The 27,670-nt window shown below is 38.0% G+C and overlaps 1 protein-coding gene across 1 annotated transcript in view; it reads right to left on the reverse strand.

The window, feature by feature from the left end:
* Positions 1 to 270: 270 nt before the first annotated feature.
* LOC309968953 (uncharacterized protein C12orf50 homolog) overlaps positions 271 to 27,670 on the reverse strand; it is a gene marked incomplete at both ends in the record, with an annotated part of 92,518 nt that continues 65,118 nt past the window's right edge. Inside the window, one exon of the mRNA XM_082850457.1 lies at positions 271 to 519. Within this exon, the coding sequence (XP_082706583.1) occupies positions 271 to 519 (249 nt within the window). The remainder of the gene's footprint in view (positions 520 to 27,670) is intronic.

Raw genomic sequence — 27,670 nt, forward strand, 5'->3', positions numbered from 1 at the left:
AGAATGGGTTCTGGAACGTCTCGGGAGCCTCCCTCAGACTCACCCCTTGGCTGTATCCTCAGGAACTGGAAAAATTTGACCCTGAAAATCTCAAAAAGAAGAGGCTCATTTTCTTTTGTAACACAGCTTGGCCGCAGTATAAACTGGGGAACCAAGAACAATGGCCTCTTAACGGCACACTAAATTATAACACGATCCTCCAACTTGATCTCTTTTGCCAGAAACAAGGAAATGATTCAGAGGTTCCTTAGGTCCAGACCTTTATGGCCCTTAGTCAGAATCCAGATCTGAGGGACTCATGTTACATGCGTCTTTCTGTTGCCGCCTTATCCCCCAGTCCCCCTCTGTCTCCCTCTCCGTCAGATCTCCTAGACGACCCTCTACTCGACCTTTCCTGTCCCCCACCCCATCAACCCCCTTCACTTCAGCCCCCGCCCCCTCCTCAATCCACCGGTCCCCAACAGCCAACCCCTTATCAGGGCGAAAGCCCTCTCTCTCCTCCCCACACAAGATCGAGGACTGCCCAACGCCAGGAAACAGATTCTAACATGCTTCCCTTAAGAGAAGTAGCTAATGGAGACATGGGCACTATTAGAGTCCATTATCCCTTTCCCATGTCTGACATTTCCCAAATTCAAAACAAGTTAGGTTCCTTCAGTCAGGATGCCCACAATATTCTTTAGACTCTGGAGAAAACTGGTTAAAACTTTTTTTGAAATTGCAAAAGGGGTTCTTTTTGCATGTGCAATTAGAAGGACTAGCCTGTTGAAATATTTTTTTCAGAATCCTGACCCAGAGAGAACAAAAAGATGCCTAGGAAAAACTCTGAAGTTTATTCTTATCCTGTCTTTGAGCTACAAACACAGCCCACTTTGCCTGAGACTTCAGCCTTGGGTTAATTAGTAGAACTTCAAGCCAAGAAAAAAAAAAAGAGGCAAAGAGACATTTTAAATCTCAAGTGGAAACTATGAGATCTCTGACTGTCTGGATATACGTGTATGTCTCAGTATGTATCTTTGTCTTTGGATAATATTGCTGAGGTTAATTTGTAAATGAGCTCTATTTAATTGGCTTAAAAGAAAAGTAAGTGCTTACAAATCAAACAATTCTAAATACAAGAAAAAATAAGCTAAATAAATTTCAGATTCATGTGAACTGAGAAATATTAAATTAATACCCGGTGTTAATGGTTACATTTGTTGATCTAATTAATATAGACATGTCTTTTGAGCCATCAACATTAAGTATAATACTTTTATTGTGCCTAGATATAATATAAACTAAATATGCTCTTATTATATCTGTTGCAAATTTGTCAGCAATGAAAATAACTCAATGTGAAGAAACTTTTAAGAAAAGAAAATACAAATGAGATAAGAGCTTTGGGTGAACTTTTTAGGAATAATTATGTTTTAGGAATGTCTACTTAAGAATAATCTCTCCAGATATTCAACAACTTAAAACATTTAGAGTTATGCTAAATTAAGTTAAAGGATGGAAGCTTATTAAATAACTAGTCCATTTCCAAATAAAATAAGATACTGAAACATTAATTACTGAACACTGGCTTCCTTTTAGATAGAAACAAAAGGTTTGGAATTATTTTAAAAATGTGTTTGGTGCCACACTGAGATATTTTCTATAAGAAAGCACATTCTTCAAAAATTATTATTTGGATGTATGTTTACTAATCTACAGAGAGCTGATATAAAGGACAGTTCATGGTTGCTTAAGGAAAGTAGGATGTATGTTTTCAGTAAAAAAGGTATGAGGAATGGAATTACATTTTATTAAGGAAAAAGGAAGTAGGACTGACTTACAGGTCAGGTTTCTGAATGGAAAAATGAAGTGATGGATACAGAAAGTGATAAAAAATGTTTGTGGAAAATGGACCCTGAGAAAAGAGTTTTATACATGGTACAAGTTTTCTTAAGATGTTGAACTGCCTTTGCAAAAATACTACCTCTTCAAGATTTATAGAAAGGACTTTCTAAGATTGAATTAAAATTAATTAGGTAAATAAATTTTGTGATTAACATAAGCTGGTACCAGACTGGAATTTGGTTCTCTCTCTCTGTTAAGAGAACAAAGTTTTCTTGGAATGCTGCTTTTGGTAACAGACTGTGTGAATTACCTTGCATTTAAGTGATTTACATTTGCTTTTAAAATCCTTTTGTTACTCTGCTTGAGTAAATAAGTAGTATTTCACAATGATCTATGAAGATTATGTCACATGTAAAGTTCATTCTGCTTCTACAAAAATTAACCCCTCATTGCCAGACTTTTGCCATCCTGATATCCTTAAAATATGGCAGCAGTCTACTCCTAAATCAGGGAATTTAAGATGGGTAAACAATAGCTGTCAATCAAACAGTCAGGACTATGGGAAATCCAAGACGGCCGCCTGGCTTTTTCTGCCTCCCTGACAATCCTCATTTTTTTATTTGACGGGATAAGTCTTCCCTGGCTGCAGGGTTAATGCCCTCACAATGGAAAAAAAAAAAAAAAATTACGTTTCACTGAATATTAAATTCTAGTTTTGTTCATTAAGGTCTGTGTTACCAAGACTCACTTCCCAGACAGTACCTTGCTGTTATATTATATTGCTAAAAAGTTTAACTGAATTATTAAAGGACACTCTAAGTTTGTTTCTGAAGCTTATCTCAGTAATCTATTTTTGGATGAAAATCAGATGCCGCATGACCCACAATCAGGGGATTATACACACTGGAAAAGACATAATTTAAAGGACTATTTCCAACCTGGATGGATGGGGACCCATTTGGGGCTGGCTAAATGACTCTCTTTGTAACTACACCCTCAATTTTAATCAGACAAGCCTGGAGTGGGATCTCTGGTCAGAGGAGGATGAATATGATGTACATGAACATAATTTTACTTTGTGTCGGGGAAATTCAAGGAAAAATGCAACTAAGAAATATACTAATGAAGACCATAATCCCCCAAAAAAGTTCGGCCCTGGGAACTAAATATGTAGGGATTGGTGTGACCACCAGACACTTACTTAGTTAAACCTCCCGACAAGACTCTCCTCCAAAATATAACATAATTCAGCTAATATTCAGAAATTTGTTTGCCAATCTCCCCGTCACACTCATAATCAGTCAGAGCCCGGATTCTCCCCTTTATGTGTAGATGATTATTTCCTTGGAGTTTGGCCTTCCCAGTACAAGCCTAGGCCATGGGACCTCAGTCTATTTCCAGAGGAAAACTCCCAAAAGGTCAGGGCCTGGCTCTGGGGACCCACAACAGGGGAATCCTTGAGGGACACCAGATTTTCATTTCTATCCGGTAATGGGGTCTATCTGGATCTTCCCACACTTTGGAGGGGCTTCTGTACTATTACTGCTGCAGTCCCAGAGGTGACCATTATGACTATAAAGGATTTAGCTTCCTCAGGAGGCATTCCCAACCTTGGGTCCTTCCTCGAGGAGGCCTTAAGACCTGTCCGGGAGAGACAAAAATGAACCACTGATGGGGGGGACATGCTTATGATAACCCAATTCTTGATCGGCCCAAAATACATAGTGTCTTTAGAGGGCTCTCCTGGTTTGCAGGCATACCCCTCTTAGATAGGAGCGTCCTCAATCTCACCATCATAATCCAGGAATCTGGGAAGGCTACGGTAGCAGCCACTGAGGAACAGCAGTCAGCCCTAGGCTCTCTGACCAAGGTAGTTTTACAAAATAGGAGGGCCCTTAATGTTATAACAGATGAGGCCGGGGGTGTCTGTGCCCTACTATGCAGCTTCTATATTAATACCTCTGGCCAGGTTGAAGAAGACCTTCAGATTCTAAAGAAAAACATCAAATTAATAGAATATTTAAAAGAGAGAACAGGACAGGGCCCCAGCTTGCTTTCCAACCTCCTCTCCTCTATGGGGATCTGGTTATGGACATGGCGATTGCCCCTGCTGGGACCATTAATCTTGATAGCCTTTGTTTTGTTGTTTAGTCCCTACATTATTAACACATTATCTAAGTTCATCTCCCGACAGGTTCAAAAGATTCAATTCCAGATGGTGCTACAACAAGGATACCAGCCAGTTGGCACACAGACTACATCGGAACAAGCCACTTTATCATTCCACAGGTTCTTATCTCCCTCTGTAAATACACCCTGAGAGAGAGCAGGCATTGGGACTCAGGGCCCCGCAACGCCCCTGTCCAGCAGGAAGAAGCTAGAAATGGTCATCACCCCTTTCACCAGTAACCTGGGTTCCTATGGCCTGAGACGGGGATAGGCAGATAGTTAGTCATGAGCGGTGTGTTAAGGGGCCAAAGATTTGGCCCATAAATAAAAAGAGGGGGAAACATGGAGCCCTACATCAAGGACACTCTACATCAAGGACACAGGACAAAACTTCCGAAATTAACCAAGCCCCCATAGCAACCGTTGCCATGGGTCTCCTAATCTAAATCGGACAGCCCCCCAACTCCATATTAGGCAAAATAATCACCATGTAGTAACCTTGTAGCATCCTGACCAATCACCTAATGCCATCCTGCCGGCAGAAATTTTCTTTGTCTTGAGGCTATAAAAGTTGACTACTAGGGGCTTCCCTGGTCGCGCAGTGGTTTAGAGTCTGCCTGCCGATGCAGGGGATACGGGTTCGTGCCCCGGTCCGGGAGGATCCCACGTGCCGCGGAGCGGCTGGGCTCGTGGGCCATGGCCGCTGAGCCTGCGCGTAGGGAGCCTGTGCTCCACAACGGGAGAGGCCACAGCAGTGAGAGGCCCGCGTACCGCAAAAAAAAAAAAAAGTTGACTACTAGCCCACAAAGGGGGTCGGCTCTCCCTGGTCTATCAGGAGGTCGGCCCAGTGTATTTGCAGAGCCCCTCACTAACTCTGCTCTTTGTTCTCAATAAACTCACTCTTTTCTAAAATACTTAGTGTCTGGAAATTCTTCTTCCATCCCGCACTTGGACCATGACAAATATTATGTAAACCCATAAAATGTAAGTTCCAAAAGAAGACTGTTTCTATGAAGTCTAAGTTAAATGTTTTAGAAAAATACAGTAAAAGTAAATTGCTGAAAAAATATTTTGAACTAGTGTGGATGAGAAAACTCCAACAGATTAGAATAAAATCATAAAAAGCTAGAAGGATTCTCACTTGGATTACTCCTAAAGGTCTTCCTCTAAAACTTGTCCACTTTAAAGAAAAGTATAAGAGCATCATTAACGCAAAATTGATGACACAAAACTTAACAGTAGAACCACAAAGAAAATGCCTAAGATCTAATTCAACAGACTGGCAAATGTGCATTCATATGTTTTAAATTAAAATATTTAGGGTGTTATATATTTTTTAATGATTTTCTGCTTTAACCAGTTTTTTTTATTATTAAACGAGGAAATAGTAATTCCAATCATATTGGCTAAGGGGACATCTTCTCTAATGAAAAAATACACAATTTGAGAAACACTATAATAGACAAATAGATCACTGAAATAGTCTTCAGAGATGGATTAAACAGGAAATTTGGAAAATATATATTCCAAATAGACGATAGATAAATCAACTAACGATGCTGAGAATATCAACTAGTCATTTGGAAAAAAATACTATACAGCTGGATCTTTTTTGTATTCTTAACAAAAAAATTAGAAAAGAAAAACAAATATATGATATATTAAGGTCAAAATATTCAAGAAAGCACTAAATATTTAAGTTACAATTATGAGGAAGACCTTTTAAGCATAACATTACATATAAGCCATAAAGTATTAAAAACAAGACAACCAGCCCAAAATGAAGTTGTTTATTTTAAGTCCCACATCACCAAACTGAGACAATCACAGTTTCGGCTCTCCTAGAAGGAAAACTAAACTAATCAATCAGAAACCACCTGATCAGCACTAGTGGGGTCACCTGCCTGACAGACCCCTGCTATCCCCTGAAGGAAGGTAACTATGCATTAACCCACCGCTTCTCTCCCTACTTTATTTTTCCTCGTTTCTGTTCCCTTCTGCCTACGAAAGTCTTTCATTTTGAACAACTGCCCGGAGCTCCTTTCTATCTGCTAGACTAGATGCTGCCCGATTCAAATTGATTTTTGCTCAAACTCTTAAAATGTTTTCTAGGGGGCTTCCCTGGTGGCGCAGTGGTTGAGAGTCCGCCTGTCGATGCAGGGTACACGGGTTCGTGACCCGGTCTGGGAAGATCCCACATGCCGCGGAGCGGCTGTGCCCGTGAGCCACGGCCGCTGAGCCTGCGCGTCCGGAGCCTGTTGCTCCGCAACGGGAGAGGCCACAACAGTGAGAGACCCGCGTACAGCCAAAAAAAAAATGTTTTCTAGGGCTTCCCTGGTGGCGCAGTGGTTGAGAGTCCGCCTGCCGGTGCGGGGGACGCGGGTTCGTGCCACGGTCCGGGAGGATCCCACGTGCAGTGGAGCGGCTGGGCCCGTGGGCCATGGCCGCTGGGCCTGCGCGTCCGGAGCCTGTGCTCCGCAGAGGGAGAGGCCACAGCGGTGAGAAGCCCGCGTACCGCAAAAAAAAAAAAAAAAAATGTTTTCTATGCCTCAGTTTATCTTTTAACAGTTCTGTTAGTAACAGTAAGAAGCGGGGAGCGAAGGAGACCCCCGACGGCCCCAGGAGCAACGAGCAACCAGACGTGGTACCTGCTGAGCCCTGAGCTCGCCGCCTCTTCCGCCTCAGGAGGTGCTGGGTCCGCCCCTCTTGGAGTCTCGAAGTCTTTTGTCTCAGAAGCTTTTAGACTTCATTTAAACATTTCTTTCTTTAGACTCGGTCTGGAAGCCAGTCGGAGGCGAACTGGGTCCGACTTAGAAACGCGACCGGGTAGGGAGGTGGGACCACGGAACTAGTTCCGGGTCAGACTTGGTCTGACTTAAGCAGGATTGGGCCCAGCGAGAGGAGTGACGTGAATAAAATTTTAAGTCCAAACAAGCAGGTTATCCTTACCCAGGGTAATCTTGCATTATAGTGGCCACAGCTGAGGATAATCTTGCATTATAGTGGGCACAGCTGAGAACTTTTAACCTGATAAGCTTATCCATTTACAAGGTGCCTTAGAGAAAAAGGGATCTCAGGCTAGCACTCACTATAAAGCGTAGAGGGAAAACTATTCTTCCTCCTCTTCAGTTTTTCGTGACCAGGATGAGACTTGCTGGGACACCCCACTCACTCCAGAGCCTACAGAATCCTGGGGAAACTGGCAGAAGCAAAAAAAGGGTAAGAATTCTTAACAAAGTCAGCTCTCCTAGATCTCTATCTGTGGTGCCTCGTCGAGAGAGCAAGGGAAAACTTCTCGTTCTTCCTTTCTTTCCAGATTCAGATTGGCAGGCAAAAACATTTGTAAGATTTATTATGAATCGAATCGTGACTTGTGAATTTGCTTTCGGGCACCCACTGGTTGTCGACATATTCCTAGGGCCAGCTATCGCCTTCTTGTTTGTCTCGTTTTGTGTCCTGAGAACTTAACTTGGCTTTCTGCCTGACTGGAGCATGTGGGTTCTTGTGTGTGCAGGAAGCTCCACTGTTAGTTTGGGGGCCCCAAAATATGGCTGGACATAAATGTGGATTGCAGTCCATTGGCGGCCACAGTCATACTGTTGCCATCTCAAAGATCCCAGCATGATGCTTACAAGTAGACAGTTCTCTAGTGCCAATTCATGGGCCCAGAATCAAAGCAAAACCACGTCTTTCTTTTTTTGATCTCCCTGTATCCAGTTGTCTTTTGGAATTAAGGGTTCCTGATTGATGTTCTATCCATTAATCTTAGACAACAATATGGGTTCATATATCTATTAATGTTTACAAAACAACATCACCACGGACACGACTGACCTAAAAGCCTGAGTTTCAGAGCCACCTATAGATAAATTAAGGATTATAACAAGCAGCAAAAATCAGTTGCCCTTTGGAAAAGATGACTTGATGAGAAGTCAGAAGGATATCTAATGATTCTGGGGTGGCCACTGCATAATTGAACAGCTTAAGTGAATATTGTGCATCCTTATTAAGTATGAACTCAATAACCAAGACTTTATTGATTAAAAATTATTCTCAAGTGTTTTGAAAAAGTATTATTACATTTTCATTTTTATTTTATATTTTCTACTTTAATTTTTGCAGTAACATGAGAAAATTGAAACATTTTTTAGTGATATTTAACTCATAAATATTAATATTTAACAACTTAGAAGCAATTTAACAGGTTATTAATGAAAAACTATATATTATAAACATGAATTATATCTTTTACTTAATATTATCATGGCTAACAGTAAAATCTGCATCTATGCTTACATTGTGGCTTTTAGGAAATTTCAAAATATGGTAGATAATAAGTTGACCAGTGTCTGCTATTTAAAGAAAATTGCTTGCATTTTTTAAAAATGATCGGCAGCTGAGTTTGGCACATTGGAAATTCCTGGTTGGTGAGGCTCTGGGGATGAAGACAGGCATATTTCATTTGTACACCCAAAAAGGATGGTAGTTCTAGAACTTTGCAACACATTGGGCAGGGACTAGAAACAGGTACTTGGTGGAAGTTGACAGGACTATTTAATGACTTGGGCCCCAGGGGTATATCCCAAAACCATGGAAAGAATTTCCAAGATCACTGTGAAATATGATTTACTGGACAGAAAATGGTGAAAGTCAACTGAAGAGAATCAGAAGTTTCCGTGAGAACTGGGAGTTTTCCTAAGAGTTGTTTTTCTATCTTCCATGAAATTAGCCATTTTCTATGTTTTCAATAGATTTTTTTCCTTTCCTAAAGTCTCGAAAAGAGGATGAATGGGGCAACATCACTGAAAGCCTCTTTGGGAATTTTTCTAATGATAATTCACTCTGAGAAGGAGCTCTGCATTCCTTTTATGTAAAATTTCCTATGACATAGCTTTGCACCTGAACTGTAGTATAGTTTTATGCTTTCAGAAAACTAGTGGGAAACTGGTTTCTCCCGTGATATGAGGGCTTTAGTGCCTTAATATATATGAGAAATACCTGGGGTAAAATTTAGTGCTATATTTAGCAAAAATGAATGCTTCTTCATACTAAAACAAAAGGTATACTTCTTTCTGCATTTTTTTGCAAATATAATCACCATTTATTCAGGAAACAATGGCTACATCTCATCATATACACATACATATACATAAATGCTACACCTACCCTACACACACACACACACACACACACACACACACACACACACACACAATTTTCAGGGCTTATCCTATGACAAACATGATATTCTGTACCCTGAAGGCACAGAACTGACAAGGGGTAATATACTACTGCACCAGAGAGTCATAAGTGTGGCCAAATCACGAAGTTTTAGTGGTGTGAGAGGAGAGGACTTTCTCAATACACAGTGACAGTTGTCACTTAGATGCGTCTCCAGCCCTACCCCCTCATTTCATGGAGGGATGAAGTTGCAAACATAAGTAAACAATAAAAAGAAAGAAAACCTTTTTACAAAAAAAAAAAAATCTGCAATATATTGGAGCCCAAACCTCACAGCTTTAATATACTGAGGGAAACATAGTTTTCAGGGCTTATGGAAAGGCCTTCTCTTCCCTCCTGCCCAGAGAATAGAAGGATGTTCATGCTTTAGGAGTTCCACAGAAAACAGCTCTGCTGGGGCCCCATGGAGGAGGGTGGAGGGTTTGTTGTAGGCTTGCAGTGCAGTATGCAATAACGATATCTAGGAGAAGTGACAACATGAAAAGGCTGCTAGAGCTCAGAAAAGGAAGCAAGCTGTGTATACCATGTGGTACACTACAGGACTTATGTCTGAGTAGGCAAGAGAATCTGGCTAGAGTGCAGCTGCGGAGAAAAAACAACATATGCCTTGGAATATATACAATGTGTGATGCTGTGTTGAAAGTAAACAGTGTGTGTCTATAACATAAATAGAGAAGTGCAGATAGAATCCATGTGTAGACAAATACAGTAAGTGGGTTTTTTTTTTTATATATGTGAACACTTATTTTTTTTAATGAATTTATTTATTTTTGGCTGTGTTGGGTCTTCATTGCTGCGAGCAGGCTTTCTCTAGTTGTGGTGAGCAGGGCCTACTCTTCGTTGCAGCAGCTTTTCTTGTTACGGAGCACAGGCTCTAGGAGCACGGGCTTCAGTAGTTGTGGCATGCAGGCCCAGTAGTTGTGGCTTGCAGGCTCTAGAGTGCAGGCTCAGTAGTTGTGGCGCATGGGCTTAGTTGCTCCACAGCATGTGGGATCTTCCCAGACCAGGGCTCGAACCCATGTCCCCTGCATTAGCAGGTGGATTCTTAACCACCGCGCCACCAGGGAAGTCCTCAGTGTTAAGAGTGGTTAAAAATGGGTGGTTGGACATCTGCAACTTTAACATTCTTTATATAATTTTTCCAGTTTTCCTGTGATTAAGTATGCTTTATAATATACAGTGCTTTATAATAAGAAAAGTTAACAATGTTAAGATGATTTTCATCTTTACTCTTATTTGGTCGACAAAAATCCTGAAAAGCAATTGGTGCATTATCAAAATCCTCTGGATAGACATCCAGGAACAACAGCTTTAGAAATTCCAAAACTACTGAATTTTTCTATTTGAATTAGCACTTTAATGTATAAGGTTCATTGTATGTCCAGCATTATCTCAAAGTTTTAGAGTAACAGTCCATAAAATCTTTTATTACTTTTGTTTCAGCACATATCTACCTACCAAATGAGCTTATTATTTTTTAAAAAGAAACAGCTGCTTATTCTTTCAAGAATGAAATTGTAAAAGTTTGCTTTTAAATCATATTATTGTATAAAATTATATAAATAACTACTTCTCTAGTTGAATTTTATCTTTTATTTACCACCCAGATGCAATGGAGAAAAAAATTAAAAAATAAAATTCTAGGCTATATAAAAATATTGCTAACATAACATTTATTCTCCATTTAAACAGCAATGCAGGCACACTGCAGAGGAAATATTTCCATATGGCATGCATAAACACCCTGGTTAGTGATCCCTTAAGAGTTTCTGTGCTGTAATATGTTTGAAGACTGAGGGAATATTTCTATAGCATTTTCCACATTTTTGCATTTTTTCTTATAATATTTTCATATTTACTTTAAATCATATGCCTCTATTACTACTTTTTTGTGTATAGACTACTCTTAACTACAAAATTGTTGAATATCTTTGGTTAGTGTGTAATATTTACCTTTGAAGCTAGAAAACTGATTTCTAAGGAGAACCAAAGGTATATAAATATAATGTATGCATGTATACCTATGTATATAGGTGTGTATATACATACGTACATATATGCATATGTATACACACAGATATACATACATACAGGACATCATGGGATTTTTGCTTGAAAAATAAATTATGGCAGACCAAACACTGGTAGGAAGAGATGTGACTGAGACAGGAAGAGGTTTGCCCAAGGAGAATTGATATTATAATTCAGGAAAAACAAGTAAGGTTGCTTTATTCCCCATCTCCCTTCCATTTTTTAAATATATCTCTGTTCATATATTTCCCATGGTGTTTCTCAGAAGCTTAATCTCTGGAAATAGTACTAGTAGAAAAAAAAAATCATGGTCAAGAAATATGGGGAAAAGCTACACAGTAATATTGCTTTCTGTAAGAACTTTAGAATATTAAAGGCTCTGAGAAGTTCTGTAGTAATAAATCTGTCCAATTTTTCCCGAATCTCTTAACTGCAATGAAGATATTTTTTAAATAATATTAAATAGCACTCATACAACACATTATCCAATCCTTGTCTGTCATTATCACACTTACCTTTTAGACATTAAATTCATAAATGTTCTAATTTTTAATATTTTTCTAAGTTTTCTTCCTATTCTTTTTTATTCTCTATATCTTTCCCCCATTTCTTATTCCTCCACTTGCTCACACACCTTCATTTGTTTACTTAGTCATTAATTTTTATTTAAAACACCTGCACTGTTTGTTACATTCTGTTCATTTAACGTTTTTCTCATTCCCCTTCATTCCTCTCTTTGTTACTAATTACCTTTTTCAAAACCGAAGCATTTGCATGGACCCTTCCTTCTGTTTCAACTATTTTCCCCCAACTTCACTTCCCAAATTCCTATTTATCCCCTTCCACCACACATACACACATATGCACAGGGTTAGGTATATTCACTATGTGCTACCTTAGTTCTGGGTGTTTTCATTATCACAGCACATTTACGGTAATTGGCCTTGTATTTATCTCTCACACTACACACTCTGAGAGGTAGAAACCATGTCTGTCCTTTCCATTGTTAAATCCTCAGAATCTACCATGATGTACAGAGTATATACACATGTTTAATTGTTAAATTAATGAATGGATAATACTGCTAACACAGCTGTATTCTTCAAAGACTCCTGAATATGTTTACACAAAGAGAATATTATTATAAGTATTTCATTGTTTGAGTGCAGTTGCTGATGCAAAAGCTTATATTGTTGAGTAGGTTGGTATTTTTCATGATTGAATAGCAATTTGTTTATGGACCATTGATTCCATGGAGACAGGTAACAGCACTTTGTCTTTTGAGCTTAACAATTCTTTACAAATACTAATCTGAACCAATCAATTTTTGAAAAGTGACTTTGTATTGATAGACATACCTAGTCAGAACAGTGAAAACATCCAAAGCTGTTTGGTGAAAAATATATATTTTTTGCTGTTAATAAAGAATGTCAGACCTGCAAAAATCCCAAACAAAGATACATTTAAAGTCATCTACATTTGAATGAAAAATGTATGATTATTAACTATATTATATGCTTGGTTTATTTAAAATAACATTAACATGTTGTAAGGACCAAAAATTTCTATTTACTAAAAGTGGGTTATATTTCATTGCAATACAGCACACTAGAAATTTAAACACAGAAGAATAATATAATGAAAAAGACTTCATGAAATGCATCACTAAATATTTATTATGGCCTGATAGGTTGAATCATTTGGATTATCAATAATTAATCACTCTGAAAACTTCAGATACTTTATAAATATCAAAGACTTAATAATTACTTTACAAATCCTAAGTAGCATAAAATCTACAGACTTCATGTATCAATGGAAATGAATACAAGTTAAAAAGATGGGTGCTTTAAAATGAATAAACTAAATCTAAAATATTCATATTTTGAAATGTTTGCTCTTATAAAAAAATGAGTGTGATGACAGGAAGGTAAAAATAATACCATCTCTAGACATAAATAGAGCATATGTGTGAGCAAAAATGCCAGCAGAGCAAACTTGCTGCCAGTTCCTCTTCTGAAAATATTAAATATGCATCCAACTCACAATTAGTCTGGATAGAGGAGGAAGAAATAATTTACACGAATGAAATTCACAAATTATCACTTCAGCCATTTGTATTAACGCTCTTCTCCAAATATATAAGAAATGTTAGAATTAACCATGTTGAATTTCAACTCCTTTATGTGTTTCCCTTTCAATTGTAATAACCATAATTTTGAGGATTATAATAATAATGATTGATATTGGTTTCACACTTATTGGGTAGACAATGCCCCATACCAAGAACTTTACATATATAATCTCATTTAATTCTCTTAATAATTTATTGGTAGATTTTATTATAGAAAAACCCCACCATAATGTAATAGGTGAAGTATAAAACTTTCAACTGCATAATATAAACTAATGTTATTGCAAGTGTAATTAAATGACTAGGTTGAGACTGAACAAGATTTTTTTGCTGGGGGGGAAGGGGTGAGATGCAGAATGCAGCCATCCTGGTCCCAGCTGTAGCTTGGTATCACATTATAACAGTTGTCAACTCTGGCTTACATATCTCTGTGTGTCTGACAATGATGGTTTGGACTCCTAGGTCATAGACAGCAGTTCCAGGAATCTTTCAATGCCCATTTGGTCAAATAGATATGAGGCGATTGGGCTGAGAAAATGCTAGGGACTTGGGGACTCACTCTCCTTCTTCCTCTCACAAAAATAGGCTAGCCTGTCATTCATTCACCTGTCCTTTTGCTCCCATTCGAATCCCATCATGGCTACTCTCCACATGTAGTATGATTAATAGAAGCTAGACAGAGAATAACTCAATGCTAATTGCATTATCTGAATTTGTATTATCCTCAAGTATTACAATTTTGTCAAACGTGTTTTAAGGAAATAGGAAACTAAAACTTAAAGAAGTTACATAACTTGACTAAAATCATTCAGTAAGTAAATAAAAATTGAGAATTAATCCTAGGACTCTTTTCTTTGAAAGTAACAGAGATCAATGCCAGTTAACGAAACACAAAAAGACGAAAACTAGTTTATAATAAGGATTGGGGTATTGTCTCTTGACCCTGTAATTCAGAATACAAACAGGAAGAAACTGGAACTAGCTGAGCTGTACCACAGGTGACAAAGAAACGTCTCGATCTTTGCTTCTCTCTACATGTCTGCTTCATTCTACTGTTGTTACAAACCAGCTTTCTTTGCTTCCATTCTTTGTGGCAGAAATAGACATCATCAGCTTCCAAATATTATTTCTTCCCTTTAAGGGATCAGACAGAATAAAGTTAAAATCTTAAGAGAGACCCTTGGACAAAAACAGAGACTCATGTATTGAATAAGAAAGAATTTATTGAGTATCTCTTGGATTTCAGATATTTTTCTGGGTGCTGGACATTCAAAAATAGACAAGATATGATTCTTGTTCTTGAGGAAGCTATAGTTTAGAGGAAAATGAATTTATATAAGCAAATAAGGTCTACATAACATGGAAAATGCTAAAACTGAAGTGCTTTAAGTGTTTCCTTTCTTCCATACTTCCCCCTACAATCAATATACCTCATAGAGCCTCATAGTTTACAAATCTGACCATGGAATTTCCCACTTTAAACCTCCCATAAACTTCTCATGCACTTTGAATAAAATTCAAACTCATTATCACAGTCTAAACTTTCTACAAGAAATAGTCCTGTTTATCTTTCCAATTTCATCTCCTCCCATTCTATCCCTTGCTTCTTCCACAAGCCAAGCTCATTCCTACAACAGAAGACCTTTGCCCTTACTAATCCCTCTGCAAGGAAAATGCCAATCCTAGATCTGGACTGATATCTTCCTGTAATTCATTTCATGTCAGATGTCATCTCCTCAGAGAGGTCTTCTATAACCAAGATATAAAAAAGTACCCCCTCTTTAGTTACTCTTTATTGTCATGCCCTGTTTTACGTTCTCACAGCACTTATCACTAATGTGTGCACTTGTTTAATGTCTGTGATGCCCACAGAGTCAATTCTATGAGCAGGAATCTTGTCTGTTTTCTTCACTACTGTGTGCCCCACAGTGTAGAACATCTCCTAGCACATAGCAGGCATCCCACACAATTCTCAGTGGAATGAGGTAATGAATGTATAGTATGTGGGACAGGCAAAGAAGAGGGGCCTTTGGACAAACACAGAGATTCATGTAAGACTTCCTAGAAGAGCAATTGCCTTCAGTCTTTCATTCTTTATACTCAAAATTTCAGATACTTCTAATACTTCTTCCAATAATATGGTTTCTAGACCTCACCAGTTTCACAATCCAAATGGCTGTCTCTTTGACAAATCCCAGTTTTAAGTCTCTTAAAATATGATTCAAAACTGAATACAGTAATGCCAAAAGAGTCTGTCTAGCACAGAGAATAGTCGGGTATGTACTTTGTATGATTTATTCCTTGCATTTCTATTAGTCCAAACTAAGAACGGGCTAATTTTTAAATAGCATAAACCAACAAAATATCATTAGCTCAAATTCAGGTTATAGTGAATTAAAACTTGCAGTTATCTGGGCTTCCCTGGTGGCGCAGTGGTTGAGAGTCCGCCTGACAATGCAGGGGACACAGGTTTGTGTCCCAGTCCGGGAAGATCCCACATGCCGCGGAGCGGCTAGGCCTGTGAGCCATGGCTACTGAGCCTGTGCATCCGGAGCCTGTGCTCCGCAACAGGAGAGGCCACAACAGTGAGAGGCCCTCATACCGCAAAAAAAAAAAAAAAAAAAAAAACTTGCAGTTATCCTGTCACTAGTGGAACAGCAATTCCCTTGGCTCTTGCCCTCTCAAGGGAGAGAATTCAGTCAAGAGGCATAGAGCAGTTTTAAGTAGCAAGAGTTTTATTAAGGAAAGCAAAATTATGCTCCCAAGAAAGAATGAGAGTGAGCTCTCCAGAAACCAGAAGCAACCCCGCAATGGGGCAGGGTTGTATTTTTTGTTTTTTGTTTTACAATTACAATTACAATTAAGGAATGCTTAAAGAAACAACTTTAAGAACCCACTAAGAAATTAGAAACAACTATAGGTATTTCAAGCATAAAGGGAATTAATACAGAAAAAAAAGGAAGTTTACAAAATAATTGGAAGGGCTCGAAGAAAAAAATCAGGAATAAACAGCTACTAGTTCTTTAGATCACAAAGCAGCAAACTGTAATCAAGAGGTCAGGAAACCACCATACAAGTTCAAAAAGCCACAGTTGCTCTCAACCCCCAAGCCAATGACTGGCAGTGGAACATGGAGTCCAGCTGGATGCTGCAGAAGCACACATCTGCTCAAGCTTTATGCAACTGCCAGAGGAAGAATGGTTTCTGCTTCTCTTTTTCTTTCCTAGTCTCCATGAGTGCACCTTATTAGAACATAAATTGCATCAAAACTGTTGAACCAATGTATTCTAGAAATGTAGTTCCCATACTTTCAGCCCCTTGAGAAAGAGTAGAAAGCATAGAAAAAGAGTGGAAATGAATAACACAACTAACAAAGAGATTGAGAGAGTGTTCAACATCAAAAATTGCAACATATTTATAGAAGACATAAATCAGATGGAAGGGTTCTGATAAAGAAACAAAGTGGAAACTACTGAAGCCCACCCGCCTAGAGCCCATGCTCCACAGGAGAAGCAACTGCAGTGAGAAGCCCGTGCACCACAGCCAAGAGTAGCCCCCGCTTGCTGCAACTAGAGAAAGCCTGTGTGCAGCAACGAAGACCCAATGCAGCCAAAAGTAAATAAAATGAATTTATATTAGAAAAAAAAGAAAGTGGAAAAGGCAACAGTCTAGAATATGCAAATAATTGGGCTGCAGTGAATGAGGCAGCCTATTCTTGCAGTGTAATTATGACCAGGCATAGCCTCAGGGTGTACAGGTATAGAAGATAAAGAAAAGGTAAAGGTACAGAAAGAGATTAACTGAAGATCTTTTTATTAACCACTAGGCCAGTTGCTCCCATCTCTACACTCTCATGCATAGAATCAATAAAAAGCAGTTTAAATTGGCCAAAAATTAATTTGTTTTCTCTTAATACTTGTGTGAAAGTAAAGTAGGGGAACTCGCATGAGAGTTAATACCCAGCACATATCCCTCATCATATTATTTGTGAGGCAACTGACCTTTAGTACCTCGAAAGCAACATAGCTATAATATTTTGCAGCTCCTCCTATTGAGAAGTAGAATCTCTTTTCCCATCCCTGGACTGCTCCTTGTGACTTACTTTGACCAACAGAATGTCACAAAAGTGACCCTGTGCAAGCTCTTGAAGCTCCTGTCTTTATCCGCTTGGAATCCTCCTACTTCTGTCATCGTGAGAAGAAGCCCAGCATGGAAGACCACATGAAGAAGACTGCCCAGGCTTCCTGACTGTCCAGCCCTGACTTCTGAGCCTCAGAACTTGAGATCATCAATCCCAGCTGAACTTCCAACCTAATGAACCCACATGAATGAGCCCAGGTGAGACGAGCAGAAGAGGAGGAGAAGTACTTTATGGCCATGGAATTTAGGGGTGTTTTGTCTATAACAAAGGCTAAATTTAACATTACTCAGACAATCCTCCACTCCCTGCACACTCAATACAATTAAAGTTTATCCTATCCACAAACTCACTACTCCTTCCCTCACCTCCTTTATAACTTGTTCCAATACCTGATACTCAAGGAGGTCTTTTCTAACTACCTTATTTTAAATTATAACCACAATCACCACCACCCTCTTATACTCCATCTCTACTTCTAGGAGACAGAGATTTCTACTTGTGTCACTCCCTACTGTTTACTCACTGCCTGCCTTGTACCTGCCACATAGTGGGCACTCAGTAAATATGTGTTAAGCAAATTAATGAATGAATTGATAGGGTATGAGTAGTAAAATATCAATTCTAGGAACACTCTTTTGAGTGAAAGAAAGATCATTACTTTGGCTCTCTAAAGATGAAAATGCAAATCTAGCATTCCCTAAGGGAACAACAGGGAATAAGATTTGCTTTATGACCATAATGTGAATGCTATTTACTGGTTTTCATATTTTAAAATTAATCTGTAGATAAGTTATACAAGACAATTATAAAATAAAATGTAAGTGTTATTAACCTCAACAACAAAACAATAAAAGCCTCCATAATAGTTATTAGAAAAAGAAGTGGGGAAGGAATAAGGTTATAATAACCCTGTTGTGTATAATGGGAAAAGAAAAATAAAAGCATTGTCTAAAGCCAGTGGAACAAGAGTTGGGTGCTTAATCTAGTATTAAATTGCAAAGGTGACTTGTGGGAAAAGTGAAAATAATGACTATCAAAACATGGGAGGATAGCAAAGGCTAGGTTGGAATAGAAGAGGCAAATGCCCGAGTACAGATTAAGTTTCCTTATTTTCCAGAGAGAAGTTAAGTTGCTAGTAAGATAGTGTAAACATATTGTTTAGATTTTCAAATGTAGCCACCAGAAGAACCAAAACAGGGACAGTTAAAAGAATTTACCTCTGGGGTATGGGCCTGGAATAGGGGAGGGTACCTGCTGTTTGTCTTATAAGCTCGATGGTAAAATTTAATTTTTCACCATATTCACAATTTTTCTATTTTTAGAAACAGTAATGATAAAATGAATGAATAAAAGTTACTTAAGTATAAAACAAAAATGAAATGTTCATCTTGAGGAAAGTGAAAATCATTGAACTTTTCTAGACATTCTTTATAGACCATAAATAAATCTCCATAGTTTAAAATAAAAGAGAACTCATCTATGAGATACTAAAATTATTTAACATACAGGGGAGTTTGGAAAAATAAGGGTGACAGTGTCACTCATCGTCTTGTTCATCTTTATGGTGCTCACAGATGTCAGAAGAGTAAAGCAGTGCAAGGAATCCTGTATAAGTTTCCAGTGTTCTTGCTGACCTGTTTTACCAAGACCTCTCTGTAACTTTGATGTTATAACTCTTTAAGTTATTTCAGTTTGATTTTCTACAAACAGGAATTCAATCTCTGTGAACACAATGAATTTGTAGGTCAGGCAGCAATCAGATCAATTTTTACTTCTAACTTAGAAGTACAAAATGTTTTTTCTGGAATTGTAGGGGAAAAGTAAATGTTTCTACTGGGTCTTATGATACTCAAATTGTCCTATGAACTTTAGAAGAGTTCATCATATTCTCCCCTCCTAAAGTTTTCTTTCTGACTTTGCATTTAAAACTACATCCTGAAACTTGGCAGAGCTGTAAATTTATTGAGTGGTTCCATAGACATAAAGAATCTTTTTAAAATCACAGTAATTTTTGAAGTAAATCAGAAGAGAGAAAAGCAGCAAAATTGTATACTCTCTAGTCAAAACATGATTTAAAATTAAGAAAAATCACAAAATTGATGCACCACCAAATGCAATGTAGTATCCTGAATTGAATTATAGAACAGGGAAAGAACGTGAGTGGAAAAACTTGTGAAATCGTAATAAAGTCAGAAGTTTAGTTAGTAGTAATGTACCAGCGTCAACCTCTTAGTTTTGACTAATGAACCATATTTATATGAAATGTTAACATCAGGAGAAACCGGGTAAAGCAGAAACTGTCTACTATCATTGTCAGTACCTGGGATGGGGAGAATGAGGCAGGAACTAAGTATTAGTGTGACTTTGTAAAGAAAATATTTGACACAAGAGCAAAATGATTAACCTGTTCCATCCAATAGAAGCAAGGAACAAAGAATGTATTGACTTAGCTAGACATTTACACCTGCCCCACTTAGTGTCCATTCAGGTTGCTATAACAGATACATACCATAGACTGGGTAGATTATAAAAAACATAAACTTATTTTTCATAGCTCTGGAGGCTGGGAAGTCCAACATCAAGACCCCTTTAGATTCAGTGTCTGGTGAGAAACCACCTCCTGGTTCACAGATGGCTGTCTTCTTACTGTGTCCTCACATGGTAAAAGGGATGAGGGAGCTCTCTAGGGTTTCTTTTTCAAGGCCACTAATCCCACTCATGAGGGCTCCATCTTCATGTCCTAATCACCAAGTAAATGCACTACCTCCAAATACTATTACATTGGGAATTAAGTTTCAACACATGAATTTGACAGGTACACAAACATTCAATCTATAGCACCCATTTATTATATACAGTAAAAACTTGAGAAAACAAAAGCTCTTATGTAGAAACATTCATTATTTTTCCATACATGATAAGCTTCATAAAGCTCTAGGTCATTGGGAACATAGTAGGAGTTCAGTTAAATTTTGATAAATAAAGGATAAATAATTTCTCATTAAATATTGCCTTTGTGTTCATGGCATTTTAAAGTTCTAACATATCACAGAGTGAATTGACTAAACGGAATTAGAGTGGTTCTGATTCATACAGTCATACTATGGAGACTGACTTGTTATGCATTATAATTATCAGTATCATATCTAGGTAGGGTGGTATTATTAAGGTTGTTAATGATAACAATGACTATATGCAGAAAAATATTTTGCTATAGTTGTGCAGTTGCTGCTTCCAACATGGAAAGTCAGTAGCAAAAAGAGGCCAGGTAGCTTAAAAACAAACTCTCCCTATGATAATAAAGAAATATTAATAGTTTTTAAATATAAAAGGATTTAGCTTTGTACCATACCAATAATTCATTACTTGTGACTGAATAGTAACACATCTCTGAAAAGTAACTGTACATGTTATTACCAAAGATAATATATCTATGATTTGATAACTTGTTAAGAAAGCTGATTCTGGATTCTGGGAAAGTTATTTCCCTCTTCGAGTTAGACATTCATACACCTAAAGCTACCACCATTTAATTTATTATATCTACTTAGACAAATAACAAAATATCTAACTTTGTAATCATTAGAACAGTTTAATTATTCATAAGATTTTTAACAGTGGAATTTACTTCAATGAGATGGAGATTATGAAATGTTTTAATGGGGTCATTCATTTGAAAGAAAGACTTTCATCTTACAATTAATTTTCTGGTTACCAAAATGTTAAATTAATAAAATGTTCATATTTTTTTCATGTAATTACAATGTAACTTTCACAAAGCTCAATGCCTAACGCATTTTCTTTTGCATGGCTTATTTTCTGATTGGACCAAAAATATACAGTTACATAAGAGAAATTCAAGAAATACATTGCTTACTGGAGAGTGAGGATCATTCTATGGTTCTTATTTTCTTGACTTAGAGCAAGTCATCTGTCACAATATTTATATTCACTCTTTATCTTATTGCTGTCTTTACATGTGATACTACAATCTACTTTAAAGTGTTGCTACTACCTGGTATTTCCAAAGTTTGGAACCAAAATTTAATTAACACATAAAGGTTTTGATAAACATTTTAAAATATCTCTTTTCATTTGTTTCTTCTAAGTAGAACAGTATCCTTTTTCTAATATAAATTCTACATTTGGTAAATTACCCCTAGACAACACTACAATTGTTGATTTTTATGAAATAACTCATTTTGATGGTCTACATCTTCATCCACTAAAAATAACACTTAAATAAGGTTCTTCCTAGTTTTTTCTAAATGTACTACCAGAATGAAGCTCTACTTTAATCACTGGATGGCATAATCATCATTATACACTTAATGGTCCAAAAGTTAAAGAACACATCAGAGTAACTCATTTATTTAGGAATCTATAAATATCAATATATTATATAGATCCTAAAGCCATGTATAGACTTTATTGGAGAAAATTGAGTATAGATTGCCTAGGGAGTTTAAATTACTTCAGCATTGATAAAAGGCAATAAGAATAATTCAAATGCAGGATCGTTATTTAATCCTGAAAATCAAAACTCTTTCAAATAAGAAGATAAAGGTAAAGTATGAATATGAATGTCAAGAGTTTTCAAAGGTTCTTAGGGAAAAAGTAATGAAGAAAATTTTAGAAGTATGGGCCCTGTATTAGTTTCCTAGGGCTGTTGTAACAAATTACTGCAAATTGGGTGGCTTAAAAAACAGAAATTTATTTTCTCACAGTTCTGGAGAATAGAAGTCCAAAAGCAATGTGTCATTAGGCCATCCTCCCTCCTAAGGCTATAGAAAGAGTCCTTCCTCAGCTCTTCCTACTTTCTGGTGATTGCCATCAATCCTTAGCTGCATCTCTCTAATCTCTGCCTCAGACATGGTCTTCTTCTCCTTGAGTGTATTTGTGCCTGTTTCTCTCTGTCTCTGTCTCTTCTTATAAAAACATCAATGATTGGATTTAGATCCCCCCCCACCCCGATCCAGTATGATTTTATCTTGATTTGTATGGTAATTATATCTGCAAAGACCCTGTTTGCAAATGAGATCACATTTACAGGTACTGACAATTAGGACTTGAATATACCTTTTTGGATGATAGGATTGAACCCCTGAAGGAAGGAATGTACAGGCCCTGAAGGAAAATTACATTGAAGAGCTTTTTCTTAAGAAAAACGTGGCATAACAAATAGAAATAAATTTAGGTATGAGAACCAGTCTGTTAGGAGTGTTCTTCAGTTGTTTACCTCAATGTGGACATCAAGAAAGGAAGTGCAAATATTTGTCAGGCCAAGGATTTCCAATGGACACAACTCCAGGGGTGCCATTCACAGAAGCTACAATGGTGCTTCCAGGAGTTGCACAGTGCAAAGCCTGTGTCTCAGTTTCAAATCCGTTACAGGAGCAAACTATTGGAATAAATCAAGCCAATTGTAAGATAATAATGGGGAGTGTTAGGGACTAGAGAACACTGGAGTGCCCTGTCCAAAGGCTCAGTGTTACTCAACTCCATCCTACTCTTGCCATGCACGAATGCAGGCCCAGTGCAACTAGGAAATCCATTTTTCTAAGGAGAGATATGATATTTGGTTTAAATATAAAATCCCCTCATATTTAAATAATGAAAACTAAGTTTTAAAATGTTGCGACTGTGTAAAGGCTTAAAAAAAAAATCCATCTACAGGACTACTCCAGGTGGTGAGTCACCAATTTGCAATTTCTCTGATTTGGGCCCACCTGATTCAAGTGCAGCTCCCTCACATACATGGTTTCTTATGTTAAGAATTCTGACCTTGAAAGGAAAAAATTGTGAAGACTTTAACCCAAATGATCTCATAAACTATACACCTTCAACCTAAGCATAAGTATACTCTAGTGACTTGCTTTTCATTTCCCTGCAAAAATGGAAACAATCAGTAGAGAATTCTCCTAGTGTTGCCAAAAAAACTGCCAACATCTGTCCCTATTTCCCTACTTCCTCTGCCTTCCCTCCTGTTACAATGGATAAATGATTCATGCTCCTCTCTAAGGCCAACACATACATTCACTTGTGTCATCACTCTTTTCAATCACATTCGTTTTTAACTACTCAAAGCATTGCCTTTGCAATGCAGTGATGTTTCTGTCTCTTTTTCTCTCTCTCCTGTGATTCTCACACAGCACAGTTCCTTAGTATTGTTCACATTCAACAGTCTCCACTTCCACTCCTCATGTTCTCACTTGGACACACTCCATGATGATTTTTTCCCCAAAATTCACTGAAAATATCAAAATCCAAGGTCAGCAATGACCTCTACTTTCCCAGGCTTTATCAATTCTCAGGCCTCATTTTACTCAGTCTATCAATACATATAATATAGCTCACACTCCCTTTTTAAACACATTTTCACTTGACTTCTGAAATGAATGTTCAGCCACATCCTTGACTTGCCTGGGGCCCAGGAGTCCTATGGGTAAGAAATTTGAACACAGCCCATAAATGAGGTATAGGTAGGCAAACAACTGTCTAATGGACTGGGGGCCCCAATGGAAGCTGATTTGGAAAGAGATTAAAAAGGGGGGAGCTTCAAAAAGATAAAAAGTACCTGAGTGAAGAAGTCTGGCAAAATGGGTGAGACTGGGCAACAAGGATTGGAATGCAGAGGGAAGAGTTATTCCAGGTCCACTATGAGGTGCTACTTAGCTGGCCTGACCCAGCCCCTCCTGAAACACTCTCTCCACCCTGCAACCTCAAGAAGGAAGAAGAGAGAGCTCACGTGTAAGGGGGGATTAAGGTGTACCTAGAGGCTCAACAGTTCTCCCAAAGGGAAACCCTCTAAGTAAACTGAGCAGGTCTCAAGAAGCTGAAGGAGCTTTATTGTCAAAAGGTCATGGAAGTCAGGGGTTTAGAGGAGGTTGGCAACACAAGGGTACCAATACAGGCAGCCACCATAGGAGAGAAGGCAGCAGCTGTCATGGAGTAGAAGAAGAGTAGAGCAATAGACACTAGAGAGGAATGACAGCAAAAAGGACCAGCTGTGACTCTCATGCACAACTTCTCCAAGGACTCTCAGAGGGAAGAATTGGGGAGAACAGTGTTAGTCAGCCTTTCTATAAGTCTCAAATTATGTCAAAATATTTTTTAAAATTCAAAGATCCCCATAATGCACCTGGTTTTTAACCTCATAAATGTTTTTGATTCCTTTTAAAAATTTTTATGAAAAATAGACTTTCATTTAGAGCGATTGTAATAAAGAGCCTCCCTCCATTTTGGATGTTTGAACACAAAGCTTTCCGGCCTCACCCCTGCCCCTTCCCTCTTGCCCTCATCTGAGAAAGTCAATAAAAAGGCCCAGGTGCTCCTTCTCTTGATGTCAGTGGGAAAGTTCAAAGCTCAAAGTTCAAAGCTCAAAGTTCAAAGCTCAAAGTTCAAAGCCCTTCCAGGAACACTCACTGTGACCCTACCCCCTAACCCAAGCCATCATCCATCCCTTTGCTCAGGCCATCCCAGACTTGCTTGGGTGCCTGCCCTGTTCTCCCCACAAAGTCTCATTATATGAGTAATAAACCTTTCCATACTGTCTTTGTGCAATGCATGGTGTCCTCAGTCTCCATGTCAAAACCAGTTTTGGTTTTGCAGGGATTGATAGCATGCCCTCCACAGGCTACAACAAAATAGCAGTATTATGATAGAGGATAATAAAAAGTTCTGTAAGACATAATATCTAGAAAGAACAGGGAAAATACAAAAAAACAAAAGTTGAAAGAAAATTTTTAAATGAATGGCAGAAAGTGAAATATGAGGGTTAATTTCATCACTTCTCAAGGATAACTTTTTAAGTTGTACCTCATTTATTAGTATTAGTTATACATAAACCCTTAGAAGTGTTTCCGGGGAGCCATTACAAAGGCAGAAGTCACCCCTCAGAATTCACAGAATATTTTTCAGTCAGATGCCATCAAAGTTCATGATATACATATTTTAAAATATGTAATGAAATGAACACTTTGCAAAGATGTTTTGTTGCCTTAAGAAGCATTTCCGGGCATTCCTGGTGGCGCAGTTGTTGAGAGTCCGCCTGCCGATGCAGGGGACACGGGTTCGTGCACCGGTCCGGGAGGATCCCGCATGCCACGGAGCGGCTGGGCCCGTGAGCCATGGCCGCTGAGCCTGTGCGTCCGGAGCCTGTGCGTCCGGAGCCTGTGCTCCGCAATGGGAGAGGCCACATCAGTGAGAGGCCCGCGTACCAAAGAAAAAAAAAAAAAAAAAAAAAAAGCAGCATTTCCCTCTCATCTCCAGCATCTGATTATGTTTCAGGTGCTATTCAACACAAAACACTCCAATTTCTGCAAGTGTTCACAGACTTTTTGTAGCTGATCACAATCTATTCATACTAGCTGACAATTGTTGCAAAAATCTTGCTATCCCTCTGAAGGATAGAGTAAGCCTGAAAAAACAGCAAGTCTGATTAAAGGCTCCTTGCCTAAGGAAAAAAAATTCATTGACAAATCCTTAGGGATCATTGATTTTTAGGTGAAAAATAAAAAAAGAAGAAAGAAAATAAGAAGGCAAAAGAAAATTAAAGCCTGAAAACAGATGTTGGACATTGTTTGCAAGTAGAAAATACTTGGTCCTATTCAGAAAATCAACCTCATGGGGCTAAAATGTCACTGGTTTTGGATGAATTCTTAGACCAAAAATCCAGCATTCTGCTTGCCATGAGCTACTTTCTGAATTTTATTGACTATTTTAAAATTCTGACATGGTTTTCAACTTTAATTATTTAAATGTTAAAATAGATGTCTGAATAAATAGGATAAAATTCACTTTTTAACCTTTGCAACTGAGTTCAGATTTGGTAAAATATCAATTCTAGGGCAAACCAGTTTTAAAAGTCCTTTAACAATAGTCCATTAGTTAAAAGCATCTTTAAGGCTGTGGCAAGATATTACACTGTCTTGCAGACAGAAAGTAAGAGACATAATTCACCTTCCACAGAATTTTCATTTTGCACAACTGGAGAATTCTAAGAACTAGTGGGCTTGTATAAGGTGGCATTTCACTAATACTAAAGCACTAAAAATATTTATGCTACCTTACTTTGGTCATGACTTGGGCACTTAAGTACCTTATATTTAATTAGGGTAATTTATACTAATATTGTATCCCTCTCACACACGATGCCTTTATTGATAAGAAATCTCTCTACTTCCCAGAAGTTCTCAGAGAATAGCAATGAGCAGATGCTTTACCCATGATGGGCAAGTGCCTAGTTTAGTGTTTTGAAAGCAAACAGTAATAACACATAATAGATAATAGATAAGATGCTAACAAGTGAAAAATAAGACGGTGAATTGGTTAAAGGCTGCACTCCATTAATACCCTTGAATAACCAGTTCACTTTATGGTATTTTGATAAATAAAGCTGTTGGAACATCCTCTATAAAGCTTCCCTCTGGATTTTTTCTCACTTGAAGAGGAATACATAAAGGCTTCTGGGGATTAGGCAAAAAGCTATTTCAGCTCTCTCTTTTCCCTGCCTCAGTAAATCACTCTCTGTAATTGTGTTGGCAAAACAAAATTGTAGTTGTGGGAATTAAGAAAAGGGAGTATAGGGATTTACAAAGGACTAAGACTAAGACTTTTCTGTCTCTGAACAACCTTTGATAGAAGCAGAAGTTTGCTTGCCATCTCCATCAGACAGACACGGCAAAGAAGAAAGGATTAAAGAGAAAATCGGGAAGCTACTACAGAAAAGATCTGTTGTTTCAGAGTTTAATTCTTCTTGACCACACAGAAGCATTTCTGGGTTTTTTTGTTTGTTTGTTTTTCACTTCAACCACAGAAGCAAGATTAATATGCTTTTCTAGGATTCTGAAAGAGAATAGCAGACTAAAGAGAATGATAGTACTATCTATGGGATGGGGTCATACCCAAAAGAGGTCAGGGTGTGGTCGTTACTGGCTATAAAGCTTGACTGGTGATACGGACATTTGTTGGTAGTCTTACCAGAAATCTTTCCTTCCTGCCACTTCCCAAATTATTAAAAGAAGTGAAGGAAACCCAGGAAAATGGACTCCAAACCTAGTACCAGGTTGAAAAAGAAGCTCATTTCCTCCTATTAGGCAAAGGATTTAGTCCAGGGGTAAGCATATGAC

This window comes from Leucopleurus acutus, assembly GCF_964270905.1.
Source record: "Leucopleurus acutus genome assembly, chromosome: 11".
Taxonomy (NCBI): domain Eukaryota; kingdom Metazoa; phylum Chordata; class Mammalia; order Artiodactyla; family Delphinidae; genus Leucopleurus; species Leucopleurus acutus.